General features: G+C 56.0%; 7 protein-coding genes across 7 annotated transcripts; 3 read left to right on the top strand and 4 right to left on the bottom strand.

Moving 5' to 3' along the window:
• Positions 1-2,214: 2,214 nt before the first annotated feature.
• N656DRAFT_677740 (uncharacterized protein) lies at positions 2,215-2,471 on the top strand (the record flags this gene model as incomplete). Its single annotated transcript, XM_064810510.1, has 2 exons — positions 2,215-2,280; positions 2,334-2,471. Coding segments are annotated over 2 exons (204 nt in total), but the record flags the coding sequence as incomplete, so codon positions are not given.
• A 1,723-nt stretch (positions 2,472-4,194) lies between these two features.
• N656DRAFT_750909 (uncharacterized protein) lies at positions 4,195-5,409 on the bottom strand (the record flags this gene model as incomplete). The annotated part of the gene is made up of 2 exons (XM_064813011.1): positions 4,411-5,409; positions 4,195-4,371 (listed from the first exon to the last, which is right to left on the bottom strand). Exons 1-2 carry the CDS (start codon positions 5,149-5,151, stop codon positions 4,195-4,197), a joined length of 918 nt encoding a protein of 305 aa, XP_064671393.1. The 5' UTR covers positions 5,152-5,409.
• A 125-nt stretch (positions 5,410-5,534) lies between these two features.
• N656DRAFT_777839 (methyltransferase) lies at positions 5,535-7,040 on the top strand. Its single transcript, XM_064814893.1, has 2 exons — positions 5,535-6,015; positions 6,216-7,040. Exons 1-2 carry the CDS (start codon positions 5,700-5,702, stop codon positions 6,965-6,967), a joined length of 1,068 nt encoding a protein of 355 aa, XP_064671392.1. The 5' UTR covers positions 5,535-5,699; the 3' UTR covers positions 6,968-7,040.
• Positions 7,041-7,271: 231 nt separating this feature from the next.
• On the top strand, positions 7,272-12,652 carry N656DRAFT_777838 (uncharacterized protein). Its single transcript, XM_064814892.1, has one exon. The coding sequence runs from the start codon at positions 7,658-7,660 to the stop codon at positions 12,359-12,361; it is 4,704 nt and encodes a 1,567-aa protein (XP_064671391.1). The 5' UTR covers positions 7,272-7,657; the 3' UTR covers positions 12,362-12,652.
• An 894-nt stretch (positions 12,653-13,546) lies between these two features.
• N656DRAFT_695378 (uncharacterized protein) lies at positions 13,547-15,123 on the bottom strand (the record flags this gene model as incomplete). The annotated part of the gene is made up of 3 exons (XM_064810688.1): positions 13,547-14,529; positions 14,583-14,837; positions 14,889-15,123. Coding segments are annotated over 3 exons (1,473 nt in total), but the record flags the coding sequence as incomplete, so codon positions are not given.
• Positions 15,124-17,170: 2,047 nt separating this feature from the next.
• N656DRAFT_750896 (glycoside hydrolase family 43 protein) lies at positions 17,171-18,815 on the bottom strand (the record flags this gene model as incomplete). Its single annotated transcript, XM_064813010.1, has 2 exons — positions 18,177-18,815; positions 17,171-18,104 (listed from the first exon to the last, which is right to left on the bottom strand). The coding sequence occupies exons 1-2, from the start codon at positions 18,395-18,397 to the stop codon at positions 17,171-17,173; spliced, it is 1,155 nt and encodes a 384-aa protein (XP_064671389.1). The 5' UTR covers positions 18,398-18,815.
• Positions 18,816-19,478: 663 nt separating this feature from the next.
• On the bottom strand, positions 19,479-23,612 carry N656DRAFT_788724 (putative rRNA pseudouridine synthase; the record flags this gene model as incomplete). Its single annotated transcript, XM_064816712.1, has 9 exons — positions 19,479-19,911; positions 19,965-20,634; positions 20,701-20,756; positions 20,820-20,878; positions 20,982-21,182; positions 22,023-22,041; positions 22,121-23,167; positions 23,223-23,289; positions 23,354-23,612. The coding sequence occupies 9 exons, from the start codon at positions 23,610-23,612 to the stop codon at positions 19,479-19,481; spliced, it is 2,811 nt and encodes a 936-aa protein (XP_064671388.1).
• Between the last annotated feature and the right edge of the window lie 145 nt (positions 23,613-23,757).

Below are 23,757 nucleotides of genomic sequence, written 5' to 3'. Positions count from 1 at the left end.
TCAGACTCTCACTCACCCAATCTCCGCCCGCTTTTGCGCCCAACGACAGCATATAGCGACCGTGCGTCTCGAACACGTTTTCTAGTACTTTCCTGCATTGAGAACCAAACAAGCCTCGTTCGGAAACAAATTCACTACGATTCCCCGACTTCTGCGATAGTGCAGCACCAGCTTCCCGGCTCAACACACAAGCGCCCGCTTTCCTTCCAATCTGCCGCCATTTCGCCCTGCACACCCCTCACGACGCCTTACGCACACCGCCAGCTCACCTCTTTTGGGTCCTTGGATCAGACACTTGTGCGCGCAAGGGCGAAAATTCGTCGCCTACTAAATTTTGGCTTAGACCTGCCTTGGTTCCGACTTTCTCGCCGTAGATTGTCGCGAGTGGAGGTGACGGAGCTTAGGAATTCCCAATGCCGTAAGTACAACGGGCCGCATTTATGACGGCCATCCCCTGTCCAGCCTGCTGCGCCGCAAGGCCCGTGTCCTTCTACACCACATTCCCTTTTCTGTGTTGATTTTACCTGGCTAATTCGTCACGACATCTTCTATTTTCTGCGCATCAGGAGAGGACAAACACCCGCAGCAATCAAAGCCAACGGGCGCAGGACAGTTTCAAGTTCCTCGAGTTCTTTCTACGACGACGGAGAATCAGGATCGCACGCAGGGTACAGCGAGGAAGATCTCGCCGACTCCGACGACGAAGTGGACGACGACGAAGACCAGTGGGGAGACGAGTACGACGAGCTGGACCCTTCGGATTCCGCATCGGCAAGCGCCAGCCAGGAATACAGACGACCCCTTCAGCGGTCTCACAGTCCCCATCCACACCGTAGCGGGTCGCGCCGCCACAGGATCCCTCCCGCGCGCCAGTCATTCCCCTACCACGCTCCCTCAGCCCCACCAATGAGCATAGACCCTTCTGACGACTTCGCTCCGTCGCAATACGGGCGTGGCTACGGTCCACCGCCTCCGCAAAATCACGGCGCATTTTACGGCGCCAGACCCGGTCCACAATCGGGCGGCTACGCCCAGAGTCACGTTGGATTCATGCCGACCCCTTACAGCGGCCAGATGGTCCCCTATAACGACTTCCGCAACCCCTTTTCCCCCATGGCGGGTGGTGGCGCCAACTATTATGGCGACCCCAGAGGGCACTATGACATGATGCCTTACCACGGCGGAGGAGCCGCCTTCTACGGTGGCGGCGGGGGCCCAGGGTATGGTGTCCCGGCTCACATGCAACCATACATGTACAATGCCCCGCCTCCGCCACCGACCGAAGCGCCCGCACCTGCCCCTCCAACGCCCGCGCCGCCGGCTGAGAAAAAGCCGGATCCCGAGTTCGAAAGAATGAAGGCAAAGCTTGATGCGCTGGAACAGGAAAAGAAGGCTAAGAAGGAGGAGGAAGAGCGGAAAGCATTGGAAGAGAGGATTCGGAAGCAGGCCGAGGAAGCTCTCCAACGACGGATGGAAGAGATGAGGAGGGCGCAGGAAGAAGCCAAAAAGGAGATTGAAAGAGCCAGGATTGAGGCAGAAAGGATCGCGCGTGAGAAGCTGGAGCAGGAAAAAAGGGCGGAAGAGGAAAGGAGAAAGAAGCAAGAGGAGGAAATGAAGAGGATCGAACGCGAGGCGCGTGAGAAGCTTGATGCTGAGCTGAGAGCCGCTGAGGAGCGCAAAAAACGTGAGGCAGAAGCTGCAGCCTTGGCCGAAGCGCAAGCCAAAGCCAGGATTGAGCTGGCTGTCAAGAAGGAGCAGGAGAGGATCCAGGCTCAGATCAAGGCCGAAGAAGAAGCGAAAGCCAGAGCGGCCAAGCAAGCGGCCGAGGAAGCTGAGCGACTAAAGAGGATCGAGGAGGAGGCCAAGCGGAAATTGGAGGCAGCAGTCAAGGAACAGGAAGAAAAGCTGGCGGCGGCGGTCAGAGCCGAACGTGAAAAGCTGGAGGCAGCACAACGGGCCGAGAAAGAAGCCAAGGAAGCGGCGGAAAGGAAGGCTAAAGAGGAAGCCGAATGGCGGAAAAAGGTCGAAGCCGATGCGAAGCTAAGGGCAGAGGTTGAAGCGAGAGAGAAGCTTGAGGCCGAGCGCAAGGCCGCCGAGGCAAAGAAGGCCGCCGAAGACGCCAAGAAAAAGGAGGAGGAGGCACTGAAGAACAAGCTCTTGGAAGAAGCCAAACGGAAGGCCGAGGAGGCGGCCAAGAAGGCGGAAAAGCCGCCTATCAAGTTCAAAGATGCCGTGGGCCGGAAGTTTAGCTTCCCCTTCCATATCTGCCAAACCTGGGCGGTGAGTGCAACCCCTTTCGGCTCGATTTAATATGCTGACCACTCGTGTTTCAGGGCATGGAGGAGCTCATCAAGCAAGCCTTTCTGCATGTCGATGTCATTGGGCCCCATGTCCAAGAAGGCCATTACGATCTCATTGGGCCCAACGGCGAGATCATTCTGCCGACGGTTTGGGAGAAGGTAGTCCAGCCGGACTGGTCTATCACAATGCACATGTGGCCAATGGACAAGACGCCGCTACAGCGGCCGCCGATGCCACCCGGAATGATGCATCCAGGCACGGGCAGGGCTGCCCACGGTCACCCGCCACCCGGTGGACATGTCCACGATCCGCGATTGGCCGGCATGGGCGCCGCATTTGGCCCGCGCCCACCGAGTGCCGCCCCGGGACGTGGCGGTCCGCCGCCGCCGCCGCCGCCTGGGTGGCCCCCCATGGGCGGGCGGCCCATGCGGCCTGGTATGGAAGCCCGTATCATAAACGCAGAGCCCACGAAGGCCAAGAAGAAGGGAGGGGCACCCGCCTCAGTCCTCGGTTGGATGGCTGGGAGCAAGCCAAAAGCTAGTGGCAAGAAGTATGTTGGTCCTGCGCGTCCTCGTGCTCCAACACCACCACCTCCTCCACATCCTCCTCCTCCACCACCTCCTCCTCCACATCCTCCTCCTCCACCACCTCCTCCTCCACCACCTCCTCCTCCACCACCTCCTCCTCCACCACCTCCTCCTCCCCCAAAGCACCGCTCCCAATATGTCTCCCACTTTTTCTACCCCGCCACTGTGCGGTTGCTGTCCAAGTCTGTTTATGTCTCATACACATCAATCCCCCTGCTAATATTTCCGTTGTATTTGACGCTGATATGCTAACTGCTATGTTTGTTTCAGGAAGAAGCATTAAGCTGACTTGAACTGGGGCTGATTGCCTCAAGATGTTCACATCGTTTTGCCTTTATCCCCCGATTCACTGCATTCTATCTTCACTTTTCTTGCGCAAAACTCGTCGAGTTGGTTATTGATTTTTTGATACCTTGTCGCCTAAATAGTTCGGCGTTAGCGTTTTGGTTCATCAGTCTTTATGTTGGTGGTTGCATGCTCTCTCGCCGATTCCCTACCCTTATCCAACCCCCCTGTTTGCCTTGGATACAACACATCTACCTGGCGTGCTGAAGCTTGGGTTTGGAATCTATGGCGGCTTGCTCAACCTTGTTTGGCTGTTTCGGCTGGAATATGAGATTACGAGATGGTAATGAGGCTATGAGGGATGGGAAAATGACTGAGCAATGATATGAAAGGATGAGGTGCGATATGATGCGGCTGACTCGTCACCTATGGCGATTTGCAAACGCCAACTATGCCATTTGCGCTGGACCATCTGGATGAATGGCGAAATCCTACGGAAGGAGGGGGCCGGGTGCACCTCATCGCCGTCGCACCAAACTGGCTTGGGAAATGCTTTGGTAGTTCCATCAAGCTCGCCGGCTTCGGTTTACTACTTTGCCTTATTTCTGGCGCAAAAAGGGTCAACTTTTTTGTCGGTGGTGGTAGTTGCGGTTTGTTGTGTGGCCAGAGGGAGGCTTGTTTTGGATCCTTAGAGCTGTTTTCTTTTCCTCGTCTCGCAACACATTTATCTCGGGTCTTGACAGGTGTTTGCTATGGAGTGGTCTTGCCTGTAGCTCTCTCCTCATTCTATATGCTTGCCCATCGGCCGCCTGTCTCTGACAGATTGCTCCATCTCTAGCATACATCCGCCTCCCGTCTATGCCATTCAAAACAGCAAACCAATCTAAAAAGAATAAAAGTTCATATGCATAGTACTATATACACGTGTTGTACACAGCTTGGCGTCTATATGCCATGCTCCTCTTCGTTTCTTGTTTATCACATTTGGGACTTCCCCCTTCTGCCGGGCACTTGTTCAGCTCTATCTCCGTCCGTAAAGCTTCCTGGCCCTCTCCTCAAATGCCGCCACCATCTCGTCAACCTTGTCATCCGCCACCTTCCCCACGGCAAATCCCAGAGCGGGATTCGCGAACTGAAAGGTCACGCTCAGCGTCACCTCGGTCCACTCCTTTTGCATCATCTCCCCGTCTTTTCCTGCCTCCTCTTCAGTGGGTTTGATTCCAGCTCCTGCGCCTACCTTAGACGCAGGCCGAGAGCCACCGTCGGCAAAAACGGGCGCGACGGTCCAGCGGGTAACCAGGCTCTGGAATATCCCGCCCTCCATACTTTGAGCTTGTCCCTCCTCCCCTTCCCCCTCAGGAAACCGGTACCCCTCGCGCCGCAGCACCTCGCGCGGGATCGACGTCGCCGCGGCCCCGCTCACCGCCTCCACCACGGACCCGGGCACGCAGTACACGCGTGAGGTGTAGGTTTGTGTGAAGGGTCCCCAGCCGACCGTCAGATCTGCTATCGCGGGGTGGCGGTTTGGTGGTGGTGATGGTGGTGATGCTGCTGTGATGCGGGGTGTGGGAGGGGTAGGTGGGGTGACCCAGGAGGTGACCGCCGAGTGCGTGCAGTGCGGCAGGAAGGACGAGTAGCTGTCAATGTCGGCTATCAGGGCGTAGACCTGCCATGTGGGATAGGGCAGCGTGCGGCGCGCGCGGAGGGTTTTTGGTGGTGGTAAAGGAGTTGGGTTGGGGAGGTTGGGGAGGGCGGAGAGTAGCCAGGAGGTGGAGATTGTGCGTCGTATGGAGTGGGAGTGGGAATGGTAAGGAGGCGGCGGCGCGTGGTGCTGCGGGAGGAGGGGCGAGAAGGCCCTCTGCGCTGGTGGCGGCGATGATCCTGACGGTGATGGCGGCGTGTGCCGGAGAAGAGGAAGCCGGGTTGGAGGAGCCCGTGGAGTGGCCAATCGTGGTGCTGCGGGTAAGCGCGGCGGCATTGTGGAAGCGGAAGGAGGCGGCTTCGTTGTGCGTGGTCAGGGATGAGGACGATGATGATGGTGTTGCAGATTCGGCGGATCGGATGTTGTTGAGATCATGGTTTCGTCCAGAACACGGAAGTAAGGACTATGGTGTTGTGACACTCAATTGGCGTTATTGAGGCTCCATTGCTGCGAGTAGTGGCCGGGCCCCTGTTTGCGATCGCCGTTCAGATCTGATGAACGGCAGATCGTCTTTTCTTCCCGAGGTCGGCTCGGTCGGCACTGCACTGTTCGGGGACCGTGCCAGTCCACCGTATATCTACAGAGTTCAGACTGTAGCACACCGTGTGCGGACTTGCCCCACATCTTGAACCATTTGAAGTATTTTTTCTCGGCTTCCTCTCCGCTCGTTTTTCACCCCTCTGATGTTCCGCATCTACAGAGTACAAGTTTCTGCGAAATGGTCCCGCGGACTCGCATTTCAGCCAGCGTCGCTCAATGACCTGCGGCGCCTGTTAGCTGCTCCCTCCAGGCGCGCTAACACGAATTCTACGCTACCGCCCGCCATGACAGCCGACTGCCCTACGGTCGAGGCTGCTGGCCAGACCGATGACCAAGAGAAACTTGGTGTTGCGATGTCCTCGCTCGAAATAGCAGAGGAACAACAGCAGCCCAAAGTCCCTCCCCATCGCTCGCACGACCCCCAGTATAACCAAAAGAGGAGCGACCCGTTCCAGTTCGGGTCCCGCTACCTTGGAGAGGACGATGACGTCTTCGAGTTCAATGCCTGGGACCATGTTGAGACTGACGATGCGTACAAGGAGTATGCTGAGCAGCAGTATGCCATGCAGAGGCAGTCGCCTGTATCGGACTTTGACAAGGGTGAGTGATTGTCTTTCTTTCTCTTTTGCAGAGTTGCTCCTGGCGCTTGTGATGATTTACAATCATAAGCATAGTTCATCTGAATATCTATGAAGACACCAATGTATTTTATAGTCTTTCGCTCCCATCTGATGCGCCCCGTTGATAGCCCATTGATATCTGTGCCTCATGGTAGCTGGCAGCAGCTAATCTGTCAACAGTCCGATTCAATTCCGACCCTGCAAGATGGTGGAACCGGTTCTACAAGAACAATACAGCCAATTTCTTCAAGGACCGCAAATGGCTTCAGCAGGAGTTCCCGATCTTGGAAAAGGTAACTCAGGAGGATGCCGGTCCTGTCACCATCCTTGAGATTGGAGCCGGCGCCGGAAACACGGCGTTCCCCGTGCTCTCCAAGAACAAAAACCCGAAACTGAAGCTGCATGCTTGCGATTTCTCCAAGCAGGCAGTTGAGGTCATGCGGAACCACGAGTCGTACGACTCGGAGGTGATGCAAGCCGATGTCTGGGACGTTGCCGGAGACGATCTTCCACCTGGTCTTGGAGAGGGATCCGTGGATGTTGCAGTGATGATATTCATCTTTTCGGCCCTCTCTCCGTCACAATGGGACAAGGCAGTAGAGAATGTGTACCGTGTGCTCAAGCCGGGCGGTGAGGTCTGCTTCCGCGACTATGGCAGAGGAGACCTTGCCCAAGTCCGGTTCCGAAAAGGACGGTATCTGGACGAGAACTTCTACATCCGGGGCGACGGAACGCGTGTCTACTTTTTTGAGAAGGATGAGCTGGCCAATATCTGGAGGGGTGAGCATAAGCAGGCCGCTGATGGTGAACATGGTGTGCAAGCTCGCTTTGACATTGAGCAGCTAGGCGTGGACCGTAGACTGCTTGTCAACCGCGCCAAGAAGCTCAAAATGTACCGCTGCTGGCTGCAGGGTCGGTTTAGGAAGAAATAGACAACCAAATCATTTCCATCAACAACTACGTACTAGTCGCATTGAATCCCTTCGCAATGGATGCTTTCACACGGTCTCAATAGTCCAAAGGTGCAGAATACCGGTATTGTATTATAATACAATCACAATTGTTATGTAGTTTGTAATTACACAACAAGGTCCTAGCTCCAGCGCCAGGGCCCCGAATCCTCTCACCGCCCGGTCTCAAAGGGCAGAATTGCCCGAATGCGACAAAGCAGGAGCTTCGTGCCTTCAACGGATCAACCACCCACTTCTTTCTCGCTGTGGTTTGGGGAGGCCGCATCCTACACCATATCAATGGATGAGGTTCTCAGCCGTCTTCTGACTTCTCCCCATCTACTCAACCTTGCGATACACCGAGATCGGCAACATCACTTCGCGCTTCTTTGATCATTTCGTGCTCACGCGCCGAGACTCATCGTCGATTCGTCGCTTCATCGATCCCGTCGCCATCTCTCGTCTGGTAAATCGTCGCCCGCCGCCCGCATCCGCATCGCTTTCACCGTCATTTGCCAGCTTGCCTACGCTCTTTTGCGATTATACCATTGTCTACGACGTCGAACACCCCCCCCGCCACGCGAATCCCCAAGCTCCTTTCCCTTCCGCAACCCCGACCTTCCCGTCTATCCTTCTTAGGACCTCCATCGCCAATGCTTTGCCTCGGTGATCATGGCCGCGCCAGCTAACAACCCCTTCGGGGGGTCTCCTGCGCAGGCCCTTACCAATGCTTTTGGCGCACCCGCTCTTCAATCTGCATCTGTATTCGGCCAGCCAACTCAGAGCACTCCGTTTGGCACACCATCTCAGACCAACTCCGGCACGTCGAATACGACACCTTTCACTGCGCCCATTGTAAACCCTTTTGCTGCCCCAATATCTGGCGTCGGGCCCTTATCGACAGGAAACCCTTTTGCGCCTCCGGTCCGCTCGTCATCTGTCTTCGGAACGCCGGCTACTTCTGCCCCGCAGTCAAGCGCCCCTCCATTAACAATAAGCAATCCATTTGGCAGAGCGTCACCACAGCCGTCCGCACCCAACTCATTTGCTCAAGGTGCGGCCAACACGTCAGGCGGTCCATCGGGCTTTGGAGCTGGCGACGAAGACGCGATGGCCCGTGGGACCAAGCAGTTTGGCAACAACAAGAATGGTGGGTTTGGTGGACGAGGCCAGAGCAGTGATGAGCCACGTGGTGGTCGGTTCCCGAATTCAAAGTTCTTAGGGAAACAACCCAACGAGCATGGAACGGACGAGAACAACGGACTCCAAACCGTCGACCGGAACAAGAAGCCTAAGCGGAATGACCGCAGTCGATCCCCTCGTAGGGTGAATGGGGACGAGGAAGGGCCCGTCCGAGAGCCTACCGAAAGGACGAAGGAGTTGTCACCCTTCGCCTTCAGCTTTGCAAACAAGCTGTACGGCCGGCTTAAGCAAGAGAATATCAACCCTCCACAATGGCCAGCAGAACCTGGCAATCCCAACAAGCGCGGCGCTATTGAGGGCCTGAAAGATGCGTATAAGAAATACCGCACTCGCGTCTACGCATCCCTACGAAAAGCTGAGCTCATCGACGACCCGGAGAAGAGGCGGAGGCTCGAGGATGCGCTCCCTTTCAAAGGCATATGCGAAGACATGTGCCCAGAATTTGAGCAGGTCTACCGTATTGCCGAGCATGATGTTAAGACAGAAGAGAAGGAAGTTCAGCCTGGCGGACTGATGCTGTGGCCGGAACCGTCCCGGATGGTCAAGAAGTTTGCCAGGTCTGCTGCTGGTCAAGATGCGCCCCTGCCCATGGATGTCCGCTCTGTCGATGCGCTACGGAGGACGACGGACTATCTCTTCAAAGATCTTCTCCAATCGGAGAACAATCTGCCTTCAATGCACAACTTTCTCTGGGACCGGACGAGAGCGGTCCGGAAAGACTTCACCTTCCACTCTCAGAAGACCGGCGAGGAGATGAAGGACATGGTCTATTGTTTTGAGACGATTACAAGATTCCACGCCACTGCACTCCATCTATTGTCGAAAAGGGGTGTTGCGAACGAAGACTTTGACCAGAAGCAGGAGATTGAGCAGCTGGGTCGGACCATCCTGTCGCTGATGGAAGCGTACGATGCGTGCCGCGATAAGCGCGTCACCTGCGAAAATGAGCCCGAGTTCAGAGCCTACTATCTCCTCTTCAACGCGCACGATCCCTCCATAGCAAAGAGGATTCCAACGTGGGGGAAGGAGTACTGGTTTGAGTCTGAAGAGATGCAGACGGCTCTGTCGCTTGTCCAGGCAATGGACGATGTCCGGGAACGAAAGGGGCCTATCAAGCCGCGGCGGCCAACGACCCTGTCCGACACTTCTTTCGCAAACTATTTTGCCATTGTTGAAGACCCATGTGTCTCTTATACAATGGCCTGCATTGCCGAGATTCATTTCACGACGGTGCGCCAAGGCATTCTCAAAAATCTAGTCCGGAGCTATGCGCGTTCCAGAGATGCCCCTCGTACAATTACGGCGTCGGATTTGAACCGGATGCTGAGGTTCGACACCGATGACGAGGCCGTCGAGTTTGCCGAGCTTCATGGTTTTGAGTTCTCGACATGGGTTCCCGAAGGGAAAAACCAAGTGCCTGAACCATATCTCCTTCTCAACTCCAAGAAAAAGTATGTACCCTGCCCGCGAGTCAGGCAGTCATTCTCGGCAAAACTGGTCGAGCGCAAGCGCACGACACAGTCCCTGATTGATGTCATCTACAACACCATTTTTGAGGAGCCGGTGGAAAAGTCGGCAAGCGAGGGGGGAAGCCCCGACGGGCTGTTTGTTAGCCAGGCAGCGCGATCCGAGACAGCCTCCTCTGTACCTTCTGCGACGGTAAAGCCACCTCTACTGTCATCACAACCAACCGGAACTCCTTCGCCGTTCAGTGTCGCTAGAGAGAAGACACACCTTCCTAACGGCATTCCACCAACCAAAGAGTCCGCCGGGACAGCGGCTCCTGAGCCCTTTGGCTTGCAAAAGTCGCAACCAGTATCCGATCCGTTCGGAGCTCCAACCCGACCCGCAACGGGTTCCAGCGCGTTTGGCCTTTTCCCTGGCTCTAACACGTCTATGCCTCAAAGCTCATCCACCGCCAGCTTGACTAGCACGACCAAACCACCCCCAAGCTTGAACCAACCTGCGCAGACAACGGCCCCTCCACCTTCAACACCCGAACCCTCAACACCTCTGGGGCTCTCTCCATTTTCTAAAGAGGCCACCTCGACACCTGCACCGTTACTACCGACCGTTCCGTCCGCACAAGCAGCCTCTTCCCCCCTGGCGACTCTGGATGCCGCTTCCAAACCAGTGCCGGCTGCGTCTGCCTTGGCGTCTTCTACCTCAGCGCCCCCAGCTCCCAGCATTGCGTTGCCATTTCCCTCGTTTTCGACAACAACGTCCGGAAAGCCAACGGAGCCGCCACCTACCCCTGCCGTTCCTGCAGTACCAACAATATCCATTTCTCCAGCCTCTGATGAAGACAAACTCGTCAGAAAAGAACCATTCCAGTCCATCTTTCCTCCGTCGAAGCCAGGGATATCTAGCCAAAGAGCTTTTCCCGCCAGCTCTAGTTCACAAACCGATGCATCTCCAGCGCCCCGGCCGGCTACCGCGCCGCTGAAGCCTCAGCCTCCTCCGAAGCGGGATCTGATGGGTGACTTTACAAAATGGTTCGTGCAAGGTGACGGCGGTCTCATGGAACAATTCACCGAGATTACACTGCAAGATATCCTCTGGGAAGCCTTTTCGGCCTTCCAAAGAGAAGAGGAAGAAAGGAAACGGCGCGAAGAGGACGAGGAGTCATGGCGGCTCGCCCGCGCCCACCAAGCCTACCGCCTGCAAGTTAAATACTTTTACCGATGGCGCGACGCCGCTCATGCCCGCGCCACCAAGCGCATTCTCCGCGAGGGCAAGAAAAAAATGCGCCTCTACCGTGCGCAGCAGCGCCAGGCACAGAAACAGCAGCTCGAGGCTGCGGAAAAGGCCGAAATTGAAGCTAGGAGGGCCTTTAAGCGCCAAGCCCTTGAGAATGGACTTCGCCTCGGTCAACTGGCGGATAAGGCACGCCGGCGCAACAGTTTTGCACGTAGTAGTATGGACCACGTTCGTGACTCTCACCCTGAGGAGGAAGCACGGCTGTTGCTTGAGACCGGCGTGTTTTCAGGCATTGGGGATGAGCGGGCCCATGTGCAGAGGGTCATGCGGGAGGATACCTGGTTACCGCTTGCGCCGGGACGAACGTTCCACTACTACTCGGACTCGGAATCGGAGCTCGAGTTTAATTCCCCGTCGCAACCGCCGAGGTCGGTGGCGGACGAGACCTGTAGTAGCGCCGGTGGCGGCGACAAGAAAGAAGGGTGGAAGACCAGGTCGCTGCGAGAACGGTTCGGAATTGACAACCAGCAGCGCTCCAGCTCCAGGGGCAGGAGCGTCTCTGCGAGCGGTTCTGTCAACGGCGGCAAGCCTGCTCCTTCGCATCTGAGCTTCAGGCAGTCCCTGCCTTCATCCATGCCCCCACCGCCTACAAACAAGACAACGAATTTCTCGAGAAAACGGTCAGCCGATTCAGACGGCGATTCGGAGGCGAGAAAGCGCCTCGCAGTGCATGACAACCTTAAAGGAAGCACCGCTGGGTCGCGGCCAAGATCCGGGTCTACCACCGCCCCCGTGGGTTGCCACCGGTCTCGCCATTGGGAGCTCCGCGCCAGGGGGTTGGTTCCCATGCCCGACGGGAGCTGGTTGCCCGAGGCCATTGCCAAGCACAGCCCCACCCCGACTACCACCTCCGATGTGCTCTCAGACGGTGGCGACGACGAGACCGAGCTTGATATGAGCGAGGTTGTGCGCAGCAGGGGCTCGCCTTCTCCGACGAGCATGCAGCTCCGTCTGGAGAGGCTCAAAAGATCGAGTCTCCGGGCGCATGCCGCGAGGCGGGGCAGTTTTGATTTTTACTCGCCTGGGGCTACTGGTCTTGATGTTGGTGTTGGCGCCGGAACAAGAATCGGCATGGATGGCTTCCTGAGCGGCGTGAGATCGACGACGTCCACTTCCACACCGGCTCGCCCTGAGAGGAGCCTGTCTGCGAAGAGAAAACGGGAGGCGCCGGCTGATGGAGATCGAGATGTGGATTGTGGAGAGGGTGAGGAGGACGACAGGGAGCTGTCGCCGCCCGACGCGAAGAAGAAAGCCACGAGTGTCCCTGTCGTCGGGGCGGCTGCTGCTGCCCCACTCGGTCGGGAGGAGACCAATGCCATGGTGGAGGACACGAGGAGGATGCTGAGGGAACTGAAGGAGTTTATGGATCGCATGGACCAGGAGGGGGGTGGTCCTGTTTCTTATCAGGTGTAGCGCGACGGAGCTTGGGATATGGCTTGAGTTGGCGAGGAGCTGTCTATGGAGAGCTGCGAGCAAATGGATCTCTCTGGAGCGGGACTCAGCCAGGTCACGGCTGTCTTCGCAGGGAATGATACCTTCGACATAAAATGCGAGGGAAAGGTGAATATGCCTGGGTATACTAAGAGAAATGACGGCATCAACAAGTGGGATGGGCCAACCACGAAACAATTCGGGGGAACAAAGCATTCGAGATGAAAAATAATGTCTGCGACCAAGCAAAGCGGGCAAAAGCATATACAGGGCGTTTTTTTTTTTTTTTTTTTTTTTTTTTTTTTTTTTTTATGGACGGGAGACTGGATGGACAGGTATCCAAGTTTCTATGCGGCGGTTGGTGGTCGGTACCAGGCATTCATTCACATTCTGTTTGTACATACATATACACATCTTTGCTGCATGGCTGTCCGGCGTTGTCTGGACGGTGGTTAAATGGACTCTGGCCACATATGGCGGATTGCATATTTGTGCATTCTATTCATACATTATCCAGCCGCTGCTCATGGTTCGCGTGTTCGGTGTCACAGGCATCTTTGTGTTGGTTCAAGACGATCTACGGCGGAGAAGGGGTTCCTGCTAGATCTTCAGTTCATGCCGTCTGGGTAAATCTACGAGCGGCCGGCAAGACTTAAGCCTTCTAAAAGAACTCTGGGAATTAGGCACGGGGTAAAAAGCCTGTATATAGTAGAAGAGCGATTCTTCGGATTCTGATCCCTTCAATTTGCAGCTGTTCACGAGAAGCAAAGGGCCACACCATGGGAGCTACCGACCTAAATACGTTTCTGATACATCTCTTAACATTACCCAGGTAAGAGCCGGATTCATCAAATGTGCTCCTTTTGGTTTTATGTCACATATGTACGCCGCCAACAGACTCGCCAAACTACGCCCACTGCCCAGCCGGCCAGTCATCCATGATCCAAGCCGTCAACCAGAATCCAAGACCATTGTAAGGCCCACATTCATGTCCAAACGCTCCGTCCCAAGAATACACAAGATTGCTCTCATCACTCGTACAAATACCCAATGTAAACAAGACATTAGCAGCAAAGTCAGCGCTGAGGGTATATCGCCATGACTTCAGCCACCCCAAACCACACTCGCATCCACACGTGATCTCCCTAAACAAAAAAACTATCACCTTTTGGGTGGCGCCGCAAACGTGGTTTGTATCTCCCACGTTTCGACGGGACTCCCAGGCACTGCATTCTTGGCGTTTCCTTTAGATACGGTACGACTTCCACGCCAGCCAGTTTCATTCGCGGGCGGCGGAGGCGGAGGCGGGGGGACTTCGTCGCCCATCGCGGGGCCATGCTTCAAAGGCCTGTGGTATTTGGGTGTCTGCTCCGACCACGTGCCTCCCCTGAGCAGGGGCGTCCCTCCAGTCCCAGACGTCGGACTGCTGAAGGTGCTGGCTGACGCCGGGACCGGGCTCTCGCCGTAGGCGTGCATGCCGTGCTCGGCAGGAACGTACGCCTTGATGGTCGGGAGCAGGGCTGCTGTGCTGCGCACCGAATCGGCGGAGAGGGGGTTGGAGTCCGATGGAGTTGATACCCCTGCTGTAGAAGGTGAGGTGTGGGCTTGGGGTGGCGGCGGGATGCATGTTGTCAAATGGTGCAGGGGCGCTCCGGCATTGGCAGCCTTTTTCGAGATGTGTGTGGAGTTGTCCTGATACGGAGACTCGGATTCTTTGGCCTTCCAGGACGGAGACCGCAGGCCATAAGCATCACCCTGCCCGTCCGCAGGCGACGACACGCCGTGCTCAGCGCCTGGCCAGAGGCGGGGAGAAAGCATGTGTGTTTTGCATTGAAAAGAAGTAGAAGATGGCGGGCGATGGCCGAAACGGTTGTAAAAGTCGGCCTGAATGCTGGCGCGCGTGCGCCTGTTCTTGCGCTTGCGCAAACAGATGAAGGTTGTGGCGGCGATAATAAGGATGAACACAATACCTCCGGCGACAACACCAACGATTGACGGTGTTGACAATACAGGGGCAGAGCTGGTTTCCTCATTTAGGGTCGCAGGATCGACAATGCGGACTAGGTGATTGGAAAAGACAGTCTCATTCAAGCCGAGTAGCACACCCTGTGCGGGCTGTTGCAGGCAGCCAGCTTCTAGAGCCACGAAAACTACGTCTCCTATTAGTGCCACGACCTCGTGCGTTGGGCTGGGAGCTCCTTACAATTGGCTAGGTACCTGGTATTGCTGCTAGCGGCGAGGCAGGGTGTACACTTGTCATAGATTTCTTTACTCATGCCGGCATTGTTCGCTGCCGAACAATAAGAGTATGCCGTTGTCTTGCCCTGGCTCGGGATGCCATGTTCTATGGAATCCTTTAGGGGGCCGCAAGCAAACTCGTTTTGGCATGGGGTTGAACCGAGACCGGTCGCATTGGGGTAGTTGAAGAGGCAGTTCGCAGCAGTGTATCTCAAGTTGTCTGATTAAGGGATCAGCAGAAGGTTGAGAATGCCGTGTCTTCGAGACTTACATAAGAACCACATAGTATCACTCTCACTCCCTTGTGAGAAGTCGCTTCTTTGTAGACATGTCATGCATTCCTTGAATTTGTTTCCTGGGGCCCGTGAGTAGTCGCTGTCGAGACAAGTAATGTCGGAATTCCTTGTGTTTGACGAATTGGGGTCCGAAACATCGAGCTCTGGTGAGTCCAAGCATAACGATGCGCATGGCGAGTTTGGTGTTACTTGCAAGGCCGAACCGACTTGGAGCTGCGATAGTGAGAAAGCCGTTATGAGCGTCAATGCCGTTGATGCTATTGTCCCTTGATAGCGCGCCATGGTGAGAAGCTCGCCACAAGCGGGATGAGAGGGTAGGAGTATTAAAGCCCGGGTCCAGCCTAGGCTTTTAATGCGACCGGCTAAAGGAGTGAATGAGTCCGGGCCAGACCATCAAGGAAGAGGAACCCTGGGATCGCATCAACGGTATCTCAGGTCGAGAAGAGGACCAGAGAAGTGAAAATAAGGTAGATGGTATAATGTATATTGAACGTTTGGAAAACCAGGCACTGGAGAGGATGCAGACGCAGGTCGTTCCCCAATTCCTATATCGTTATCCTGCTCAGTTGCACAGCACGGGCATTCTCGTGCCGCCGTGGTCTGTGTTCTCGATGTGCGTGTTGGGAAAGGCGGGGGGGCAGCAGTAAGAGCGGGTGGGTGAATGTGACGAGATGCATGCAACGTCGACTAGGGACAAGAGACGCAGACAAGGCAGTGGGGTCCAGACGCATTGTCGGCGGCGAAGGCAGAAGTGTTTTTCAGGTGCGGCACTGCTTTGTAGACCCCGAGCTGGGTAAGTTATCTTATCCTAGACCGGATCGGGATGTGACGAGTTGATGGTCTTGTCTGGCCCATCTGGGACCTTCGGGGAGAACACTGTCACCGACCAGTGACCACCCTTGCGAAGTCCTCACCCGGACAGCCCAATCACGGCGAGGAGCTCTATGGCACACGGATGGTCGGCAGAGGGCCGTTCCCCGGCCTGGTGGCGGCCATATCTGCTGTTGGCAAACAACGGCAGCGGCCGTCGCCCCTACCTTAGTTCCCGCATTCCCTGATCAGTGGTGTCTGTGCCAGACTATGGTAGGATGGTGTTCCGTTTGTGGAATGTTGGAAGTTGGGACTCAGTCAATCGCACAGCCGCCAGCCCTTGTGCCTTTCGTTGTCTCGCTTGCGAAACTCAGCTCTAAGGCGTAGTTGCTTCAGCGCGTGCTTCGGGTGACGCTGTGATGAGGCACTCCACTGTGATCGTTTGCGACTTCAATGACTGCAAGAGCGCATTCCCTCTTCTCGGTTTGTTTGTTCCTGTCGAAGTTGGCGAGCTAATAAAGGAGCTAAAGGAGCTAAAAGACAGGAACAGGGTTGCGGGCGCTTCGGAGGAAGGCGCCAAGACTCATTGGTACTGCTAAGCTGGGGCCACCATGGCGAGACTATCACCCAATATCGGGAAGCTTCAACCAACAGCATCTTGCTGTAGCCATCTCATTCGTTTCCACTCTACCCAAACTAAGGAAAAAAGCGTCTGCACGACATTGATAGCGAGACAGCATCACTGCCGTCTCAATGCGGAAGTGTCCTACATTTTACCCGCGGTATGTTGGCTGCTTGATTGGACCACGGCGTTGCCTATCGATCGGCCTCTTGCTGTTGCCCCTTTTCCAAGCTGTTGGATCATGGAGGAAGCCATCCATGCTGTGGGGAGAATGACCGAGATCAGAGGAGAAGCGTCTACCTCCATTTCGCCTTTCCCCGTCCACAATCATAGCATCACCATTCCCGTCATATTCGCATCGGCACAGACCCGGTGCTTCATCTATTGGTGACATTGTCTTCCGCGTTTCAACGCACGCTCAGACGATCTTGACAATCTCGCAGCCCGACATCGTTCCCCATCTGCGACACACAAGACCGCCCAAGATGAATTAAGACCCTGCTGTATTAACGACACCGATAGATAAGTTGGCCATCCCTCTGTCTCCCCAATGGCGTGCTTTTCCCAACTGCAAGGGAAACGGGCCAAGCCGGAGCGGGACGGTGACGGCAGGTTCAACCCACCGGAGCTGCCACAGCAGGCGCCGTAGTTACCAAAGCATGTTTAGCTCACCATTGAAACATATGCCATTACCTACCCCTGTTGCGGTCTTCTACATGTGAAAGGGGCTATATGGTGAGTTTGAACTTAGTGAGACCATCATGGAGCTGATTTTGTTGTGAGAAAGCGGGTCACCTCCATCTGGAACCCCTTTCCACCAGTTCCTCAAGACACAACCACCTTGTCCCCCTGTGCCTCCATGTCGGCCCCGAAAAGGCATCTTCCGGCCGGACAATTCCCATGGAACACCATCCAACGGGCCCCCGGTGCCGCGGCCGCCCCACCCGGAGCCGTGATATTAAACCGATCGCCGGTCCGAATCACCGGGCCCCCATCGACCCGCTCATACGGGCCCGTAATATTCTCCGCCACCGCATAATTGACACTATACCGGGGACCATCCCAGCAATGGTTACTATAGAAGAGCACGTACCTGCCCCGTCCTCCTCCCCCTCCACCGCCGCCCCAACTGCCCTCCTCCACCTCCTGATCCTCATCCCGGTAAAACACCAAATCCGGCGCCTCCACCAACGCCCCGTCCTCCTCCCCACGGTCAAACACCACCACCCCCTCCCCAACAAAACTAACCCCATCCGCCGGATCCACCTCCTGCAGCACAATGGGCGTCTGCCGCCGGGGCTCCACGCCATTGTTGCATTCCCCGCCGAGCCCCAGCGCGTTGCCGTCCACCTTGTACAGGAGGTACCGCTTGCCCGTGGGCGGGTCAACAAACCCCGCCGGGTCGATGGCCCCTCCCTGGTCGAGCGGGCACGCCAGCGGTGACGGTAGGGGGCTGTACGGCCCCAGGACGGACCCGCTTGACGAGACGGCCGCGCCGACGCAGTGCAAGGCTGACTGCGGCGCGGCGAGCTGGCCTGAGTAGTACATTATGAAGGTGCCGTTGCCGTTGCCGTCCTCGTCGCCGTGGTTGTTGTTGTTGTTGTTCTTGCTGCTATCACTGGGAAGGTAGTGGACGGAGGGCGCCCAGGTCTGAGAGCCCGGCCCGGCAGTCCAGTTTCCCGGGTGTGGCAACGGGTCGGCCTGCGGCAGGTAGGTCCATGGTCCCTGTGGCGAGGGGGCGGTGGCAGCCTGGACGTTTCTGAATATGCGTGGCGAGGGGAAGGTGGTCGTGGTGGTGGTTTGGTTCTGGTCGGGCTCTTGTGGAGTGAACGAGCCCGTGGCAAAGGCGTACCATGCGCCCGAGGCAGGGTCTTGGATTACGCAAGGGTCCGGGAAATCGAAGGGGAGTAGGGGGGCTTTTGGCTGGGCTCGGGGTTGGACTGCTGTAATTGTTATTGTTGTTGCTGTTGACGATGATGCGGACCGGGGATAGAGCCGCAGCGTCAACAGGAGGAGGAGGACGCAGGAGATTGGGATGAAAAGGGGGAGCATGGCTGCTGCTGCATTGGAAGAAGCGCTCAACGAGGCGGGTGGCTCTTCTCCCTCAGGAGCCGGCACTAACAGCCTTTGACTGCATCGGCATGCAAAGACGAAGAATCAGAGGCGACTCTGAGGAAACGGGGGGCACTGCGAGTAAGGTTGCAGCTGAGTTACGGCCGACAGAAGTGATCGGATCATCACCAGGCTCCTATTCGAAGATTGACATCATTCAGGCTCCCGACAGGCCAGTATTGTACCTGACACCTCGCTGACGTATGGAGATCTCGTGTGGCTTTGGCTCGGACCGCTTGCCAGGAGAGAGGAGACAGCTGCGGAGGCAATTCGTGGCATCCTGTTTGCTTATAAGCACGAATATGCAAGATGCCTTTGCATTAGTTGTCGAGAATACTACTGGTATTATTGTCCTGTGACTCTGAGGCCACTTACTGTTTGTCTCGCAACAAACAAGTCCACTATTCACCATGAGCCTCTATTGGATCCCCGATCCCAAGCCACCATTCATGCCTTATTGATGTCACCAATCCAAACCGACAATAAAATGAATCCTGCTGTCGAACCGGAAGGTGTCACGTCTTGGGGATGGAGCGAGATGCGACCAGCCAAACAGACAAGAAACTCCGAAATACCGGGCCTGATGCCCGTTGGCACAACCCTTAGCCGCATGATGCTAAAAATCTGACAGGTACTCGAGGCAATCTAGCCCTGACTCGAGACTAAGCTTCCGGCCGTTCTTTGTCGGGCTTCCAATGGGAATGGATCTTGAAATGCGGCCTGTATTTTACAAGTGTGTTTGAATATCAACTTCTTTAGCATATCCATCCCACAACGTGATCAACTCCCCTTCCTAGAATCCCATAGACGGAAGATCACCCGGAAGATCACTCCACCTTTAAGTGCGTTGGGACTTTTCTAGTTGAAACAGAGCCCTTCCAAAGAATTAAACTTAACGATTCCACCACCTTGAACACCCTGAAACGCCGATCGTCCTTTTCCATGCATCCGCCGCGGCAAAACGCCACCTCTAAGAAGAAACGGAGAAGAAGGAACTAGAACTAAGAAACCCATCTCCGTCTTAGTCGCTGTCATCCGCCTCCCCCTTCTCTGCCTTCTTCGCCGCTTTCTTCTCCTTCTTGAGACGCTTGCGCTCCGCCTTCTCCTCGGCGGTCTCGCCCTCATGCTTCTTGCGTTTCTTCTTTTCCTCCTCTGGCTTCACCTCCTCCTTGGGCTCGGGTTGCTCCTCGGATGTCACCTCGGCGCCCTCGACCTTCTTATCAGGGGAGGCTGGCGCGGCCGAGCCGGCCGGGGCGGTGTAATCTGTGTAACCCTGGGTCCACTGGGCCGGAGTGGCTTCGTTGGGCCGGCCATACTTGTCAAGCTTGCCATTTGCCTTGAGCTTCTTCTTCTCAAGCGCCACGGGACCCAGGCCCCAGCGGCGGGGGTACAGATCGCGTTCCATGATGCAACGCTTGACCTTTGCAACAACACCATGGTCACATGTAGACATCCTAACGAAAAGTTAGTGTTATGCGCTGAAAACGTCGGGAGTGGTGACACATACTCGACGGTGCTCATCTGTGCAATGCCAATGGCAATAGCTTCACCCTTGGTAGTCATGAGAACAACTTCCTCATGGGTCTCAATGCCAGGATCGTATCGGAGCAGACCAGGCAGCATTAACTTTGCTCCGTAGCAGACTGCATTGACAGCCGAGTCTTTGACGACGAGCCGCTTGTACGTGCAAAGCAGCGTCTCGAGGGGCTGGATGACCTTGCGCAGGTACGACTCGTCGCCGCCATTGTCGTACTGCCACTGAGCGTCGAGAACGTCGTGCAACGTGACCATGTGTCCATCGTCCTCCGACATGACACCGCTGCGTACGCGGCGCAGCTCCTGCATGTGGGCACCGACACCAAGCAACAAACCCAGGTGCACGCAGAGTGTACGGATATAAGTACCGGCCTCGCACGACACCCAGAAGACACCCAGGTGGCGGTCGTTATCGAATTCGATCAGCTTGCTCTCATGGATCGTACGGATACGGAGCTGGCGCTTGACGGCCGAAATGAGCGGCGGGCGCTGGAAGAGCGCGCCGGTCAGCGTCTCGAGGGCCTTGGCAAAAGCAGCCTCGCCGCCGGCAACGGTATCGTGCATTCGGATGACGCAGACATATTCCTTGCCCGCGCCCTGCTGGGCTTTGACGAGTCTCGTGGCGCGGTCAATGCAGACAACTGTGTGGGAGATTGTTAGTTAGCCTGGACAGGAAGCCACAGAATTTTCGGTGCATCGTCACGTACTCAAACAGCCGGTGACCTTTGGGTCCAAGGTACCGGAATGACCAGTTTTCTCGACGCTGCAATACAGGTCTTAGCACACCTCTTACAGCGAAACCAGTGCCGCGGAAAGGCCCACATACCGCAGAATTCGCTTGAGCCAGGCGACGACTTCGTGGGACGAAGGGTTTGACGGTTTATCCTGTTATCGAGTTAGCCTTTTATGCTCCTTCACCTCGCAATTTCCCAGACCACATTCTTCTCGATCGAGGCGCGATCGAATCACACCGCAGCAAAGCACTGACCAGATTTATGACACCGCTCGAGACGTATGACTTGATGTCGCGCTTGTGCGGCGCAGAGCCATTGGGAATCGGTGTGAAATGTCCCGACCGCACAAGCATCTTATCATAATTCTTCAGCAACAGCGGCCAGGTGCTCGTGTCGAGCGCCGGCACCGTGTTCTGTGGCTTGATCGTATACTCATCATCTCCCACGCCCTCGCCCTTTTTCACCAGTGCTGTAGAGGCCGACATTGTCGCTGCGAGTAGATTCAAATAGACGCCTGTTGTGGTGTTTATTGTTGCCAACTTGCCCCACTGTCGCCTGTTTGTGAAGTCGTAGCTAATCTCGAGTCCAACTGAAGCAAGATGTTGATTATTAGCAAGTAAAATCTTCCGCGAGCTGGCAATGATCCTTCAGCGTCGGGCCAGCAGGCTGGGATGAGTATTTGGACAGGCCCAGTACGCTTATCCACCGCCTTGTGGTGCTGGTCGACCTGGGAAGAAAACAGATCCAGGGCTTCGTCCCCAGAAATTTTTCGCTACTTACCGACGGTAGGACGCGACCTAGTGTGGGGATGTGATATCCTGGGTGGCGATAACCGGTTGTGAAGGAGCTCACGTGGCGATAGAAAGTTATCCGAGGTTTGAAGAAAAGAGAGAAGGTTTGGGGGTTTAAATTTTTCGCTTTTGGTGACTCACAATTAACTAGCGTATGCAACAAAGCAAACAAGATCAATCCGTCCCCTCAATTAATGCATAGCGGACATACAATAACATATGTCTCTGTGCTGTGGCAGCCTACTATGAATGGTAATGGATTTCATACAGTCCAGATCAGTCAAGCTATTCCAGATAAATTACAAGACGGTCCCTGTTATCATGGGACAACTCGCTCTCAAGTCTCAATGCTGCCTGATCATGCATGCAGATGCAATTCAGAAAAGCAAGGCCTAGCCACAAAGACTAAACCTGGTATCTCCTAAAACGCCAATGTCCTATACGCCGGGTATATTATTCGCGTTTCCAGAACCAGATCCTAAGAACGCACTTCATCAAACTCACGACTCCTGCGGCCGTCATACTAAAGAAAGGCCCCGTTCCTCGGCGACAGAGCAGCGTCGGCTATGCCGCCTGTCCCGTCGTCCGCGCCGGGCCGCGACCGATGATGCCTCCCGTAACCCGGGTGATGCAGCACCGGTGCCCGCGGCTCGGTCGGCATCGGGTACCTGTAGTCTCGGTCCAGGGTGCCGGTGTTGCCTTTACTGCTGTAAGGGCTGTCCATCTCGTACTCTTCGCCTCGCTCCTTGCCCTTGGAGTCGACCGGATATCCATTATGGTTCAGCATCTGGTACGGCGATCTCGCCTCGTCGCCGCCTAGCGCCACCCCTATCACATCCTGTTGTTGCCTCTTGTCGTATTGCATTTGCTGCTGCATGAGGAGCTTCTCCTGCCCTACTGTGGGCCACTGCGTGAATGCCGGCGGGGGCGAGCCGTGCACGGGTGATTGCTGCTGTATCAGATCCCCAAACTGCTGTTGGGTCGGCAGCGACGGCCAGTTCGCCGCGACGGGACCGGCACTGCCGGGTGATACGGGGCTGTTGTACTGGCTTGAGTAGGGGCTGAAGTATCGAGGGAAAGCCCCGTCCGTATGCGCGCTAACAGGGCTCTCGGTCTCCCAGCCGCGCAGGGGCTTTTGGCTGACTGGAGTCTCGAACATGTCGCTGCCACCGCCGCCGTAGCGGGTCGAGGGATGCGGCCAGCCCTGGGCCTCATGGCGGCGCTGGAGGTCGCGCAGAAATGCCCGCCGCTTCCGCTTGCCGTTGCATACGATGCAGAAACCAGCCACGGCCAGGAGAAAGGCGAAACCGCCAAAGGCGATGCCGACCCGCCCGCCGAGGGAGATGGGACCGTAGTCGGTACTCGGCACTGACGCGTAGGCAGGCTGTGGCGGCACGATCACAACGTCCTCGGAGCCAAACAGATCACCCTGAATAGAAACTGTCGAACCGGTCGAGGGCTTTTGCTCGCATGCTGCTTCAAGAACCGTCATGTAGTTGATCAGATACTGGCCATCGTCAAGGACGTCGAGGCAAGTCGAGCACTTTGGGACAAAATCCGCTTCCCAATTCCTGCAATAGTCGTAAACGCCAACCGTAGTGCTGAAGTTCTGGTATTTGATTGCGTCCTCTAGCTCACCACATGCCGTTCTAGCGCGTGGTCAGCTCGCGGTACTGAATGGCCGGACAGCGTGTTCAAGCTCACCTCGTAACGCATGGGTTGTTGGGACCCGAATCAAACAGGCAATATCCCATATTGAACCGCAGGTTGTCTGGGAAGTCAAGGGTTAGTCACAAGCTAACACGGAGCTATTGCTGACAGCGGGAGATGCATACAAAGTAACCATTGGAGATCCGTCTCGTTCCCGGAGACATGAGTGCTTGTAAGCAAACAGTCGACACACTGCTCCCAAACTAGGCCCTTTGAGGATCTTGTGAGGCTGCCGCTATCGCAGGGCATCTCTTCCCTGGAGATCGACGAGAGGACATTGCCGCAGAATTTGGAGCATGGTGAATCCGGCGCGACCAGCAGCGACGCCGCCAGCGGCGCCGACACTGCCACGGCGATGGAGAGACGGGGAACGTTGGCCCGCATCTCGGTGGTTCGAACTTCGCTTCCCTTCAACGGTGATTATACCAGAGTTTCGATGGAGTGATAGGATATCTCGCCTCGCGGATGAAGCAGCAGAGCAGTTCCAGGAGACGCTTAGTGCCGCGTAGATGGACAAGACGACATAATG

Source organism: Canariomyces notabilis (assembly GCF_033297395.1).
Source record: "Canariomyces notabilis strain CBS 508.74 unplaced genomic scaffold N656scaffold_7, whole genome shotgun sequence".
NCBI lineage: Eukaryota > Fungi > Ascomycota > Sordariomycetes > Sordariales > Chaetomiaceae > Canariomyces > Canariomyces notabilis.
Note: the sequence above shows the minus strand (reverse complement) of the source record. Positions and strands in the feature narration are given on the sequence as shown.

Excerpts from the sequence above, each read along its gene's own strand:
- N656DRAFT_777839 (XM_064814893.1), top strand. The coding sequence starts at position 5,700 with ATGACAGCCGACTGCCCTACGGTCGAGGCTGCTGGCCAGACCGATGAC. Across the intron at positions 6,016-6,215 it reads TGTATCGGACTTTGACAAGG|TCCGATTCAATTCCGACCCT; the intron begins GTGAGTGATTGT and ends ATCTGTCAACAG.
- N656DRAFT_777838 (XM_064814892.1), top strand. The coding sequence starts at position 7,658 with ATGGCCGCGCCAGCTAACAACCCCTTCGGGGGGTCTCCTGCGCAGGCC.